We start from the raw sequence: 14,422 nt of genomic DNA on the forward strand, positions 1-14,422 counted from the left end.
GCAGGTGGTAGGGAATGTCGCCAGTGTTGATGGGTTAGTAGGATTTGCTTTTGTTTGCGTTCTTGGGACGGGCTCTCACTATGTAGAGCAAGATGCCCTCAAAACTTTAATCCTACTGCCTCGGCCTCTTGAGCACTGGGATTATAGGCATGTGCCATCATGCCCAGTTGATCCTGGCATTGGCTTTAATCCCTACAATATTCCTATCACCTCTTCCTTGCCACAAAGCTCACATTTACACACTTGGGGAGAATGTCTGTTTCAGACTGAACTCTGAAGACAGTATGGAGAGAGGTCTCTTCTAATTCACCTCCACACGCACTGAGTCTGAACAAAACACGTGTAGATGTTATGGGAACTGTGAATAAGAGCCTTCACTTTCCAGGGTTCAATAAAAAGAACCTGAGGGTAATAACGTCCACTAGGAAATTATGACTATCTTTTCATAACTTCAAAGGACATTCATTGTTCAGCCGTCTTTCTGAAAACGGTTCATTTGAAATTAGTATCTTGAATACTTGTCTTTTGGAGGATTTTCTGTAATAAGGCAGGAAGGAAAGGGAACTTAAAGCCACATTCTACTCTACTTAGTGGCAAAAGGAAGAAGGGAAGACCAAATGGTTTCAATTGCTGGGCTTTTGTGTGGCTGACTTCATTCCTTTTCTAATGCACGCTTTACAGAAGATTTTTACAAATGTAAAAATCCCACAGCAGCAAGATGAGCTGGCTGGGTCCTCAGTACCTGCCACAAGGACAGAAAGCAACAAAGTCTGGTGGTAATTGCATTAAATGCTTTTATCGTGGTGCTTTAGCTGCATCTACTCCAGTGCTGACTTCTCTCCTGCCCTGCACTCTGAGTTACCGACTACATATGCTCTATTTTTAGCAATGCTTTTTCTCTTTGTCTCGTACTGAATACACTTGAGGTGGTGCTCTCATACCCAGGACTGAAAGAGGGGACAAAGGATTTACAAGGAGGCGTGAAAATGTTATCAACAAAGATTACAGAAACCCAATATGGTAGAAGTCAAGATTTATTGAAAAAAATTAATATCTTTGCTATAAAATTTGTAACAGGAATATTTTCCGAATGTTTTCAATGCATAAACCTGAATGTTACAGACCAAGCACGGACAGCAGCTGCAGTTCCTCCTCTATTTACAGGTTATGAAAATTGTTATGCAGTCCATGTGAAAAAAACGCACGATGGAGAACTGTTACGTTAGAAAAATAATATCCTTGATAAAGCATTCTCAAGGAGTCCAATCATAGTTTTCTGCCTCTTCAATAAGGCAAAAAGTCCCTGGAACAGCATATAACTTAATTTACAAAATACAATAACTGTTCAGACACATATTCAAGTTTTCTTTTGGTATGATTTTTTTCCCACTGTAAAATCACCTTTGTTATTTTGTTGGGTTTTTTTCTTTGTTTTATTAACAGAAAGACCTTCAGGAAAATGTCATTTAATGTTTTCAGCTATACATTACATACACAACTCTGTAGCCTAGCAACCACCATTGCTACACCGCCATTAACTTTAAGCATTTGCTCGGTGCTCTACTCTGCCGCAACGCCTGTGTTGAGACTTCTGTGGTCATTGACTGTGGAATCACTGCTTGGTATTCAGAGGGACAGGTCTGTCATAGTAAAGTACGAGGATTTGTCTAGTTTAAGGAACTGGTACACAATTACATTTCCACTCACAAGAAAACGCCACAGATGTCACTGAACAAGGCTTTGGTGGCTCTGCACAGGTCCCCCACTGGCCGACCCCAACCTTCTGCTCCTCTATTGTACAGTCCTGGCTGGCTTCGGACGGCTTTATTTCCGGCTTCCCTGGCCATTGGTTAGGTCGTTTTAATTCCTTCAAAGGCACACAACTTCCATCTCTTTTCCAACGTTGCTCCCACGCCAGTGAATTCCTGTTTGAACATGCGTGGCAGCCTCATCAGAAGCATCTCAATTTCGTTGGCAGATATCTGTGAGGAAGAAAGAGAAGTCAGTTTTGGGAAAGGAGCCCACCCGAAAGCTAGAATGGCTAGGCCTAGGGGAAGTCCTGCTTTCTGTGGAGACATTAGTTTTCTCCTTGACTGAATGCTGGGCACTTGCCCTGTCTGTGAGTGCCGGGCAGCACGGGTGTGGGATGGGCTAGGGGTTTCTGGCTTCACCCTTCCTTCCTGTGGATGGAGAGATGCCTCCCTGGCAGTGCTAGGCCTCAACCTTCCCTGACATAAAAGGCTCAGGGCAAACTCCTTCCCCTGCTGTGCTTAGTGTCACCTGCCTGGGGCAGAAACTTTCTGGAGCTCATCAGTAACCAGAGGCCTGGAGGCTGGATTTCTTGCTATTCAACCTCTTTCTCTTAAAGATGATAAAGATTTAGGAATGAAGACTAAACCTCAAACCTAAAGCAGTGAAAACCTTGATAGTCAATCATTTAAAAAAAAAAGTCGCAATGTCTAGACAGATGTTTTAGTTCAAAAACCAGGGACTTCTTACATACATGATTTTGCTTTAAATGAAGAACAAATGAACGTTGATCTTCCCTGACACAGCACTGTTCTTGTTTTCCTGTGTTTGCCTTCTAACCTGGGGTGCGGGGCGAGAACCTGTACAGCAATGTGGCTAATTTGGGGGCTACCATTGTGTTTGAAACCCCTATCTTCTATTGTTAAGAGTGAGGTGAACCTTAGAAAGGTAATTAGTCTTTAAGCCTTAGCGAATGGGAGTAAAATAAGGATGGTGTCAAAGCCAGTGGCTTAGCCAGATTTGGGCCCATGGCAATAATGCTCCACGTATCAGGGGGATCATCATCTTTTATGGCGTAATTGCCTCAGAGAGACAGTCGTCATCTGTCATCTCTGCTTCCCATTCAGCAACAGTAAGACTGTCCTTTTGGCCTGTCTTCGAAGAGAAAGTCGATGCGACCATATTTAATATTTACATGGAGAACATTCCACATATATTCAATATTCCTAAACCCACACTGCAAATTTTTAGTTAAAAAAGACATTCCTGAAAGGCAAAATAGCCTATATTCTTAAAAAAATATTTTAATTTATGTGTGTCTCTAGTGTATGTTTGGGGATGTAGAGGAGAGTGTCTGATCTTGGGGCCTGAGTTACAGGTTAGTTGTGAGCTACCTGTTGTGAGTGATAGAAACTAGACTCGGTTCTTCAGGAAGAGCAGTAAATACTCTTAGCCATTGAATCATCTCTCCATCCCTTAATAGACCGTAGTGTGTGTGTGTGTGAGAATAATTTGAAATCTAAATGGCACTGCACCATAAAACCATGTTAGGATCATTAGATTCCCAAGTCAACCCACGAAAAGCCACTCAACAGTTTGCTCACTTAGTGACCTTGCAAAGTTATCTCCCCTTCCCATGGGTACTGTAAGGATGGGTACTGTAAGGGCATGGCAGGGACTTCCACATGCTCACTTCTTACTCCATGAGATGTGTGGCTGATAACAAAGACAGCTTGGGAGAGACATGGGAATGTGGGTTGGGCCTGGACACTGGTCTGCTTCTGTGTTTGCTCTTCAGCTCGAGTGGCCAGCCAGTTCGAAGGGCATTGCTGTGAATCACCAGTCACCTGGGGCTCCTGTTCCGAGTGCAGCTTTCTCAGCTGCTTCTCTGGGAATGGAGCCCAGAGAATCTCTTTTTAATGAGCTCCCTCAACAATCCTTCTGAGAGGGTCCATGCGGGTTAAGAATCTAGGCTTCAGTCAGGCAGTCGTGGTGTGTACTCTGGGCTAAGCCTCAAGCAGCCTGTCTTGGGCAGCTCACTTACTGCTCGTGACGTTCAGTTCTTCCATATATAATGGAAATACCATACCCTTGTGTGGTTGGGAGGAGGAATTCAGGGCAAATCAAAACTCTCACTTTTTTTTTCTTTCTGTCTCCACACAGGATGTGGACAAACAACAGTGCTAGCACCAGAAGTTTTGTGTGGAGGATCAAGATCCGTGGTCAAAGGCCTCATGGAGATGAGCATACTCCTGTACGTATGTGGTTGAACTTAGTGTTAGGCACACGAGACATTTTCTTTACGTAACACACACCCCTGAGACCATGAAGGTTGTGCATGGTAGCTGCATGGTAGCAGAGTAATCTGTGTTGTTGCTGTAGATAGCAGATCACGTGATGCTTAAATCAGGCCTCCTCAAGGTGATCACTTGCCCAGTTTTATGTGTGTGAATGTTTTGCCTGCTTGTAAGCTGTGCACTACATGGCATGCAGTGCCCACAGAGGCCAGAAGAGGACACCTGGTCCTCTGGACCTGGAGTCACAGGTGGCTGTGGCTACCATGTGGGCGCTGGGAATGGAGCCTAAATCCTCTGGAAGATCAGCACCTTCTCTTGACTGCTAACCCATCTCTCCAGCCCTGGCCATTCAGAAGACAGTTTCTTTGTCCTTTATGAGGCCAGGTTGCCCCTTTACAAGCATTTCCTTCCCTTTTCTAACTCTTTAAGTAAGGGAATACTTTACACAAGAGACAGTTCTGTGAGGCTTTATGAGGGCGGGCTGCCCCCGTCACAAATGCCTTTCTTTCTCTTATAGAAGGCTATGCCAGTCAAACTCAGGCATCATTCTCTGGATGGTGTCTTTAGGTACTAAAGACACCATGTCTGTTGGAGGGAGGATGATGAGAAGCTGTGGCTGGGCCTGTGAGATGGATTTTAGGCCTCTCCCAGCTCCTGACGCTTTTATAATGTTTTGAACTTGGGAATAAGTACTTTTAAAAAAAAATAATTTATTTTATGTTCACTGGTGTTTTGCCTGCATTATGTCTATATGAGGGCACCAGAGGCCCTGGAACTGGAGTTAGACTGTTGTAAACTGCCATGTGGGTGCTGGGAATTGAACCTGGGTCCTCTTGAAGAGCAGCCAGTGTTCTTAACTGCTGAGCTACCTTGACAGTCCCTAAGCAGTATTTTTATTTGCCCCATCTTCTCTTCCTTACTAGCTGCCACCTGTTCTCATCTTCCTCTCACAGTGTCCCTTCCTCCCGGTTGGCTCTCATGTTTCTAATAATTAGTCCTTCAGGAAGGACTGAGCTGTGACAAACATTACAACAGAAAACAGGCGGAAAGGCTCCATAATAACTCAAAGGCTGACATGGTGTGCCATCACAGAGGAAACCTGTGATACCAGCTCCATTTGTTTCCTGCCCTGTTGGCTCTAGCTCCAGCCGACAGCCTCTTCACCAGCCCTGCAGACACAGGCACCAGCTAGCGTCAGTGGGCAAGCCAGTGAAGCCTGCTCATCCTACACCAGACCTATGCCATCAGGTAAGGCAGGCTGGATAAGGAAGGGCTCTCGCTTGGAGCACTGAAAAGATGCCACCCAGGCTGTGCCACGGCTGGAAAGTCTACAAGGCCAAGTGCAAAGTCCTGGCTCCTTCCGCAGGATGCACTGGCTTTCGACTTTCAGTGTGTGTATGAAACGCCATATTCCTCCCTGCAACAAGCATGGTCTGAACAAGCACGGACACCGTAGGCTAAGCAGTCAGTGCAGGTGAGGAAGGAGGAGGAGCGAAAGGAAGGGCTTAAAGGAAGAAACTGGGAGAGGAAGGGAGGGATGAGAGGCCACTGACCAGAGCTGGCCTCCAGGCTGCTCTTCTCTCGGGTTTTGAGATCCTGGACTGCGATCTCACCCTGCTGAAGTTGGCACCTCACTCAGTCATGTCTCATTTTCCAGTTATTTAATACTTTTTGGCTGGGGCGGGGTGGCTGGTACTGAACCCAGGACCTAGTGCACGTGAGTCAAGTACTCCTATCTTTTTATGTGTTACACTATTTTCTCAACTGTAAGCCTTCCGAGAGCAGACTCTAGCTTGTTTGTATGCCTGCTGTGTGCTGCCCTCTTGCCCTGCTCCCGCCTGACTGGAGGATGAGCCTGGTCACCTGAAAAGGACAGACATAGTCTAGTATTGCTCGGGTGTCATGGAACCCTCTCTGCTTCGAGGGTCAGGTGCAGAGTCTATTCCCTTCTGGAGGTGATATAGAAAGCACATTCATTACATCTGTCTTAGCAATCCTTCATTGATGCTTGGTGGCAGCCAGCTGTTAGCTCTGGCGTACATATCACGGGGATGGTTGTTCACAGGGGAAATTTAAACACACCACTAGGATCATCTCACCCATCTTTGCCATCCTCCAACACTCCAGGAGAGAACACTGAGCCATCCAGGCAAAAATCAGGATCTCCTGGAAACTAGAAAGATGCTGAAATCCTGGATGTGCAGAGAGTGGTGCTTTATAAGCCCTGGCGATCTTTCCTGGGTGGAAGATGCTCGCCTGTCTCTGAGCACCCAAACTGATGGGATGTCCTGCCTCAGAGGCAGGTTCGCCTGCACCTGGAAGGATTTGCTGTCAAGTCATACTGGGTCTGTTGCTTTGGAACCAGATATCCCATGCTAGGAGTTTGTGGGGTAGGCTGTAGATTATGCAGAGGGGGCAGGGCAGCCTGCCACACACAGAGGACAGAACTGCCATCCTTTGAAGAGGGAAATTTGCCCTGAGTGGTGGTATGTCTTTAATCCCAGCATTTGGGAGTCAGAGGCAGGTAGAGCTTCTTGAGTTTGAGGTTAGTTTGGTCTTCCTAGTTGGTCTACATGGAGTTCCAGGCTAGTCAGAGCTGAAATCCTATCTCAAAACAAAATACATATGTATTTACATACACATTTACATGTATATTTAAAACTGGAGAAGAGTCCCTAGACCAGTGGTTCGCAACCCCTTGGAGGGGGGGGGTCAAATGACCCGTTCACAGGGGTTGCATATCAGATATCTACAAATTATGATTCATAATAGCAGCACAATTATAGTCAAAGTAGCAACAAAACAATACACGGTTGGGGTCACCACAACCTGAGGAACCATATTGAAGGGTCACGACACTAGGAAGCCTGGGAACCACTGCTCTTGACTATCTGTATGAGCTTCAGAAGGAGCTAAGGAAGAAAGGCAGGAAGTACTCAGCTGCCAAAGCTCCACTCCAGCGTCTGTGTGGCTTAGCATCAGGGGGAGGGCGGCATTGCCCAGCTCCCAGCTGGGATTCCATTCCAAGGTGAGTGAAACCTTGGTCAAAACGGAGCTGTCTGTTCTGAAGATTCAGCACAGCCTCCTGAAGCCTTTGCCCTGTCTCTTGAAAGGACTGTTCTGGCTTTGTCTCACGTTTCTGAGAGAAGACAGGTGGGCGAATGAGAGTGGGCAGCTGGGAGAAAGCCAGGGGTGGGGGTGGGGGGCACATAAATGTCATTATCAAGAACAAGAATAATATTTAACTGGAAAATGGCCTGTTACTGGGCGACATGGTTTTCGGAGCCATGAACAATTTACATGCCCAGTATAATTTAGATTAATTCCTGCCCGTCCTTCCATTCCCATAAGCAGCCTTCGGGGAGATGCTAGTAAGAACAGCTACATTACAGGGTTGGACCAGGCCTGCTTTTCTCACTTTCCTCAGAAAGGGGTGAACAGAATCTAAATGCTGGTTTACAATTCTGCTGCTCCTGGCGGTGTCAAACCTCAAGGAAACCGAGTTGCTCTGAGTGGAGACTTCATAAACTTTTTATCAGAGGCAGAAAACGCAACATGTGGTGGTAGGACAGACCCATCTTGCTGCATTGCAGCAGTAACCAAAGCTCCGCTCAGGGCCGCGACTCCCAGTTCATTCTGATTAACCAGAGGCAGCTGGGCCTGGCTGCTGACTTGGAGACCCACAGCATCCTCAGACTGCCTGCAGATCCAGGGCTATGAGCCTTTTGGCAGCTGATGCGGGCACAAGGCCCTGGTGAATACTTATTTTGCTCTCTCTCTCTTAAGCTCTAAAGATAAGGCATTCTAGAATTCAGCAATTCTGGATTTAAAAACCTAAATGTCCCCGAAGCCTCGCTGGGCTAGAGAGACTATGTGGTGCAGTCCCTGGCAGTTGGAGAGTCCTTTGTGACACATTTACCTCAGGGATGAGGACAAAACTTGGCAGCACTACTGGGCATGTCCCTGAGGAGGCGGAGAACTATGTGGGCAACAGTGGAGGTGAAGGGAGTCCCCAGGTATTTCCTTTCTGAGGCAAACACATTGCTGCCTTCTCGACGAAAACTGCCCTTAGGGTCCTAGGGATTTCACCATGGCTAGATGATGTGGATGGTGTCCATGTGGTTCCCACAGCCCTTTCGGGCACCTTTCCTACCAGAGCAGGAGGGAACACTAGTCTTCAGACCACACAGGGCTGTCTGGGGCAGCCTTGTACACTGTAGCTAGGCCGGGGTAAGGGGATGAAGCCATTATGAGACCTGTCCAGATGAAGCAGGTCTGGAGAAGGCTGAGGCCTAGCCTCTCTCCACTACCCAGGGATGTTACAGAAGAAGAGATCAGGGGAAGAAATGTCCTGTCCATAGGCATATACAGAAGCTTTATAGGTCCCATTTCTGGTGGGTATTCCCAAGTGGCAGCAGAAAGAACCCCAGTTCCTACTGCCACTCCATTTAAGTGGCTTCCAGTAACTGTTCCTTATGACTCCATCCGCTATCACCATCAGTGAATGTGGGCATTCCAGAGTCGTTCTTGCCTCTATCTCTACTCATATAGGGTCTGGGTGTATACCAATCCCAGATCTTGACAGGGGACGCCATTACATGGCCCTTCCAATCTCTATCATGCCTGTCTGAATGGTTGTGTGCCCGTTGTGTGGCCCACAGAGAGAGTAGCAAGTCTCTCTGAACTCACCAGAGCACAACTGGCCAAAGACATCAAACAGCCAAGGAACCTACAAGTAGACTATTCTAAAGTGCCCAGACAAAACTCAAAGCCAACATCATGTAACAAACTGACCTTCTAAGGCCACCATCAGAGAGAACCACTTTCTGAGAAGCCCTCTCCCCACACCCCTGGGAAAGTAGTAGCGGCTGATCTACTCCATGCAGAAATTTCAGTGGAGGGACAAAGGGTCTATGCATTCCAAAACAATTAAACAGAATATCTACTGAAGAACTCAAAAGTTGATTATACAAAAAACTCAAGAAATTCAACACACTACAGATAGTTTAAATACAATTAAGAAGAAAATGGTCACAAGTGACCCACCTAAATTGTAGCACAAAGACATAAACCTTACTAACCCAGTAATGGGCAATGAGATGGGATCCATACTAAAATATCTACCAAGAAGGAAAAGCCCAGGGTCACATGGCTTCACTCCTGAATCTTACAAAACTTCTGAGGGGCTAATGCTGACTCATCTTGAACTATTCTGAAGAACTGAAATCCAAAGACCTTGCCAAACTCACTCTATGTAGCCAGCACTATCCTGTTACCAAAACCTCACAAGGACACAATAAAAAAAATTCCTGATAAATACTTACGTGAAAATACTAGCCAACTGAATTTAGCAGCATACCAAAAAGATCAGTATCATGACAGTGATGAAATTATGAGTGAATCTGCATATGCAAATCAATAAATGCAATTTATCACATTAATAAATATGCAAGTAGAAAACACATATGATAAAGTCAATGTCCCTCATAATAAAGTTTCTGAATAGATTAGTTATATTATAACATAATAAAGGCTGTATATGACAAACCCATAACTAAAATCATACAAAATAGGGGAAATGATGAAAGCATTTGATATAAGATCAGAAACAAAATACATTTGTAAAATAAACATTAAACAGATTTCCCTGAAACTGATCAGATTCACTAGTCCTCTCCCTCCCCAAGCATATATAAGCAGTAAGGACTACTGAGAAATAATTTCAGACCAGCTGAACTGCCTAGAAGAAAGCCAAGTCCATTGACCTGCACAGAAATGGCTGAGACCAACTGGTCTACCAGAAAGGACACTACTCTGCAACCCAATGAACAGCCTGAAAGTTCTGCAGTATGCTCCAGGTTACCAGCTTTGGTGAGGGTTCACCCATAGTGCTTTTGGTGATGCAGCTGTCTTTATGTCATCTCTGTTCTGATAAATAACACCAATAAAACTATTGATGCTCCAATTTGGACTTTGGTGGTATCCTTATTTTGATCTGTCATTGGTTTCCTATCTGGGGTGAATAGATCTTTATGTGTCCTCATGAATAGTGTCACACACATACAGGAATAGTTGAATACAGGTACTATAAAGGGAAAAAAGGAAAATAGGGGGAGGACAATATAAAAGAGAGAGGTAAAAGGGATAAATAAATATTTGGGAATTATATGTAATTATATGTAAGCCTAAACTATAATATAACGTTATATATCCACATATGCTTTTTGTATATCACTTGGGGTGCAAATACTTCCCCAAGAACCATAAATTAAATTATCTAACAAATCTCTAATACCAGGCAGGATAAATTTCCTTTTGAGGTGTTGGTCAGGGGAATTAAAAAATCCCAACCAAGCAAAACAATTATAGGCTATTACCCTTGCTCTTGGTTGCTTTCCTTGACCTTGAAGGTAAGTACCTATTGCTGATTTTGAACTCAGGTCTTTCAGGAATCAAGTCAGAACTGATCTGGAAGCTTTCTCCCTGAGGATTAGCTCTCTATATAGTATCTGAAGGTGCTATGCAGCTATCCAGAACCTACTCAGATAAAGACTAGACAATAAGACATCTCCAAATGTACAATGTGGTGCTTAGATCTTGGCAATAACCAACAACTCTCTAGTTGGATGAAAGTCTGCTCAACAAGAGAAAATTCATGCCTACTATAAACCTAGCCAACTATCTATTGCTGAGCCCATGGAACCCAGAGGACAACACACTACACCACACTTTCCTAAATCACTGTAATTTCTAAGTGCATTAATATTTCCTTAGACACACAAACCAGTGTAGCTCTTGCTTCTCATCAAGGAGCTTCTTTTTGCAGCAGGGACCATTACAGAAAGCCACAAATGGTCAAAATGCAAAGAACTACCCATGCCCAGTTCCAATAGGAACATCTACAACACAGCCCCTACACCTAAGGCTCAGGAAACACTGCAAAAAAGGGATGGAAATATTTTATGAGCCAGAGGATGCACACTATGAGATTGTCTCTTCTATACATGACAGGGAACCTTCACCCATGTAATCTCAACAATACAGTAGCCTACACAACACCTGAGCAATGATAGTACCAGTTGAGATGACATGCCAAATTTAACAAGGCCCCAACCCTAGATGAAGAACTACAGAAATTAATGACTATTGAGAAAGGAATAATTAGTCTTTTCCAAAGATGAGTCTCTAATTGATTATCCAAAACCAGTGGTCATTCCTAAAAATATACATATTGGAACAACACTAAATAGACTAATTGCTGTGTTTATATTTATATATGTAACAATAATAAAGAGAAATAATTCAATCAGTAAATGGGCAGGTGAACTGAACTGATGCTTTCAAAAAAAGTGTGACTGGTGAGTATATAAAGAAAACTTTTAAAAATGTTTAACATCCTTGGCCATCACAGAAATGCGAATCAGAACTACAAGGAGATTCTTTATTACCCTATTTGGAATGGTTATTAGGAAGACAAATAGCAGATGCTGCTGAGGACGTGGGGAAAGGAACCTTTTATGCTACCGGTGGGACTGTAACTTGGTCCATCCACCATGGAAATCATTAGGGAGTTTCTATAAAAAAATTAAATGTAAGGACTAGGGAGATATTTTGGTGTTTAAGAGCACTAACTGAGCACTAACTGCTCTTCCAGAGGACTGTAGTTTGATTCCAAGCACCTACAAGATAGCTAACAACCATGTGTAAATCCATTTCCATGGGGACCCACCCTCTTTTGGCCTCTTCAGGTACCTCACACTCACGCTGTATATACATGCAGGCCAAACAATTATAGACATAAAATACATTTTGAAAAAATTTAAAAGTAGAACTATCATGATCAAGCTATACCACTCTGGGTATTTACCAAAGAAATCTCAGGATATAGAGATACTTCCCTACCCATGTGCCCTATTATAATATTCATAATAGTCATATGATATAATCAGCCTGGGAATCAATCAACAGATTAATAGGTGTGTGGTATAGAATTATTCATCTATAAAGAGTGAAATCCTGACATTATGTTAAGTAAAATAAGCCAGCACTGAGAGGCGGGTGCTGCACCTCACTCATCTGGTGATGGGGAAGCCTTGTTAACCAATTATCTTTAAGAGGTGGGACCAAATTAGGGTGTGGCTTTCTGGGACCTGGAGAAAAAAAAACAAATGGTGCGCTGCCGAGATGCTGCCCTCGCGCACGCTCTCTCTCTCTCTCTCTGTGGTCCCCTCGCAGCACAGCTGAGCTTGGACTTCTCATTCCTGTTTTGTGAATTTTGCCCCTTATAATAAATAAAACTATAATTGTTTTATCTTTTAGCTAGCCTGGTTATTTCCCGAATCGAGCTAACGTCTACAATCTGGTAACAAGCGCTCGATGTTAAGTGGAATAGCCATTACTAGTTCTCCGGAAGGAGGTAATGAGAGAGTAGCTGATCAATCCACACTGAGAGAATTTAGGAAAATACCACTCTAAACTGCCCTAATCTGTACAATTAATATGTATGAAGGGGAAACATTTAAAGCCTAAAATCTAACTCCTTTCGTCTTTCATAAAAAGGCGCAAAGATCCAACTAGAAACCACTAGCAGCTCCAGATGATTCCTCTCCAAGGAGGAATTTCAGGTCTGCTTAAAGATCAAGCTGCTTTGTGGTTGTGTGCAGGTAAAGTCATCCGCAGCAAATGAGGGCACTGCGTGGTGACGTAATCCTGTAATCCCTGCTAACACTGACCCAGAGCTGCAGGCTGAGCGGCTGGTCCAACAAGGTCCACAGCCTCTTTGTCTGATGGTGGCGCTTCTCTTTATTCTCACCGTCTTTAGGGCAGTTTCCCCTGGCTCCCAGCCTCTCTCTGGTTATCTCATTAGCTTGTGATCACCCCTCCTGTGGCTCTCCCTGCCAGCCCTGGTAAAGAAAGGGTGTGGCTTCACCAATAGCAGCCCCTCTCAACTTTTCACCTTAAACATTGAAATTGCACCTTTTCCCCTTGTCTCTTTACATTTGTCCAAAACACTGCTAATTATCAGATGGGAAAGCCAAGCGTCAGGAAAACGGCATGGTGGCGTCTGATGCGGAGGGTGGCCCTGCAGGGACATAGCTGACGATAGCGTGACAGTTTTTATTTTTTTAACACCCAGAAAATAATGTTAAAAATGGCTATTAATGGCATTTTCTTGAGGATCCTATCAGATCTTTAAGCTATTGACAATGATGGTCCCTCCATGGGAAGTCTCTAACATGGACTCTTGCGTCGACATGGCCTAAGGGACCTGCCTCGCTGGCCACTCTCACCTTCCTCCCGGTCTTGGAAACTTTCGGGGCCAATGTGGACTTTCCCATCTCTCCCAAGCTTTTCAAAGCACTTGGGCATCTTTTGACAGTGACAAGCCATTGTCACTTTGAATAACTGATTTCTCTTTATATAAAGACAAAAGCAAGGAGCTGACAGCTGTCTGCCAAAGCCCTGGGTCCTCTGAGAGGTGCTGCTATGTGGCTCCTATTGATGCCGTTCACACGGCGTCTGCCTGCAGCAAGCAGGCAACATGCAAAGTGCAATCAAAGAAACAATTTACCTTAGAGTCCAGCTGCTGCATGTATGACCACAGATACTCTATATTGGCTCCGAAAGGGTGAACGTGAAGAAACGTTGATATGATGCCTGAATGGAAAAAGACAAACACTGGAAGTTATTCGGAGGACAGTGGGAAGGCTCACCTAACGACGGCCATCTAATCGCACAGACTCAGTCATTTCCAACACCTCCCAGCCAGCCTCCCGTAACAGCACATCCCACAGACAGTAACGGTGACATGGCAAAGAGAATACACGCTCTTGTGGGATGAGGGACATCAGTGGTCAGCATGGCTAGGCCCTGGGATGATGCACAGATGAACAGCGGTTTCTAAACCACGACCCCCGGAAGTAGTTCAGCCACCAAGTTCATGTTTGGCTTACCAATCGGAAACTGTAGTGTGGGGAAGGTTAAATGATCTCTTTTCTCTCAGTGGACTTTGTGGTCTGAAAGTGGCCTGGATGGTTGTGTCAGGGATCACGCTGCCTTGAGTGTCCTTGATAACAACAGCTGGTGGTTATGAAAAGTGTGCAGTCCACACCCTGACGTGTTCTCTGTGCACCTCATACTGTGTGTGTGTGTGTGTGTGTGTGTGTGTGTGTGTGTGTGTGTGTGTGTGTGTGGTGTGTGGTGGGGGGAGCCCGTGCTCTGCCTTCTTGGCTGTGACACACAGGATCACTGCAAAGGTCTGGGAATGGGCACTCTGGCAGAAAGTCTTTCTGTCACAGGACCCACCAGCAGGGTTGTCCCAGCTAATGGCTGGATAGCGGTGTCAGGGCCGAACCAAAAAGCGCGATCTTCCGGCC

At 44.9% G+C, this 14,422-nt stretch overlaps 1 protein-coding gene across 1 annotated transcript in view; it reads right to left on the minus strand.

The window, feature by feature from the left end:
• Nucleotides 1-1,021: 1,021 nt before the first annotated feature.
• The window catches only part of LOC101982366 (ecto-NOX disulfide-thiol exchanger 1-like), a 69,417-nt gene continuing 56,016 nt past the window's right edge, over nt 1,022-14,422 (minus strand). Inside the window, exons 8-9 of the mRNA XM_005370881.1 lie at nt 13,618-13,703; nt 1,022-1,982 (exon numbers count right to left, since the gene is read on the minus strand). Coding sequence (XP_005370938.1) covers nt 1,851-1,982; nt 13,618-13,703 — 218 coding nt within the window. The 3' untranslated portion in view covers nt 1,022-1,850. The remainder of the gene's footprint in view (nt 1,983-13,617; nt 13,704-14,422) is intronic.

Source organism: Microtus ochrogaster, unplaced genomic scaffold (genome assembly GCF_000317375.1).
Source record: "Microtus ochrogaster isolate Prairie Vole_2 unplaced genomic scaffold, MicOch1.0 UNK88, whole genome shotgun sequence".
Lineage (NCBI taxonomy): Eukaryota > Metazoa > Chordata > Mammalia > Rodentia > Cricetidae > Microtus > Microtus ochrogaster.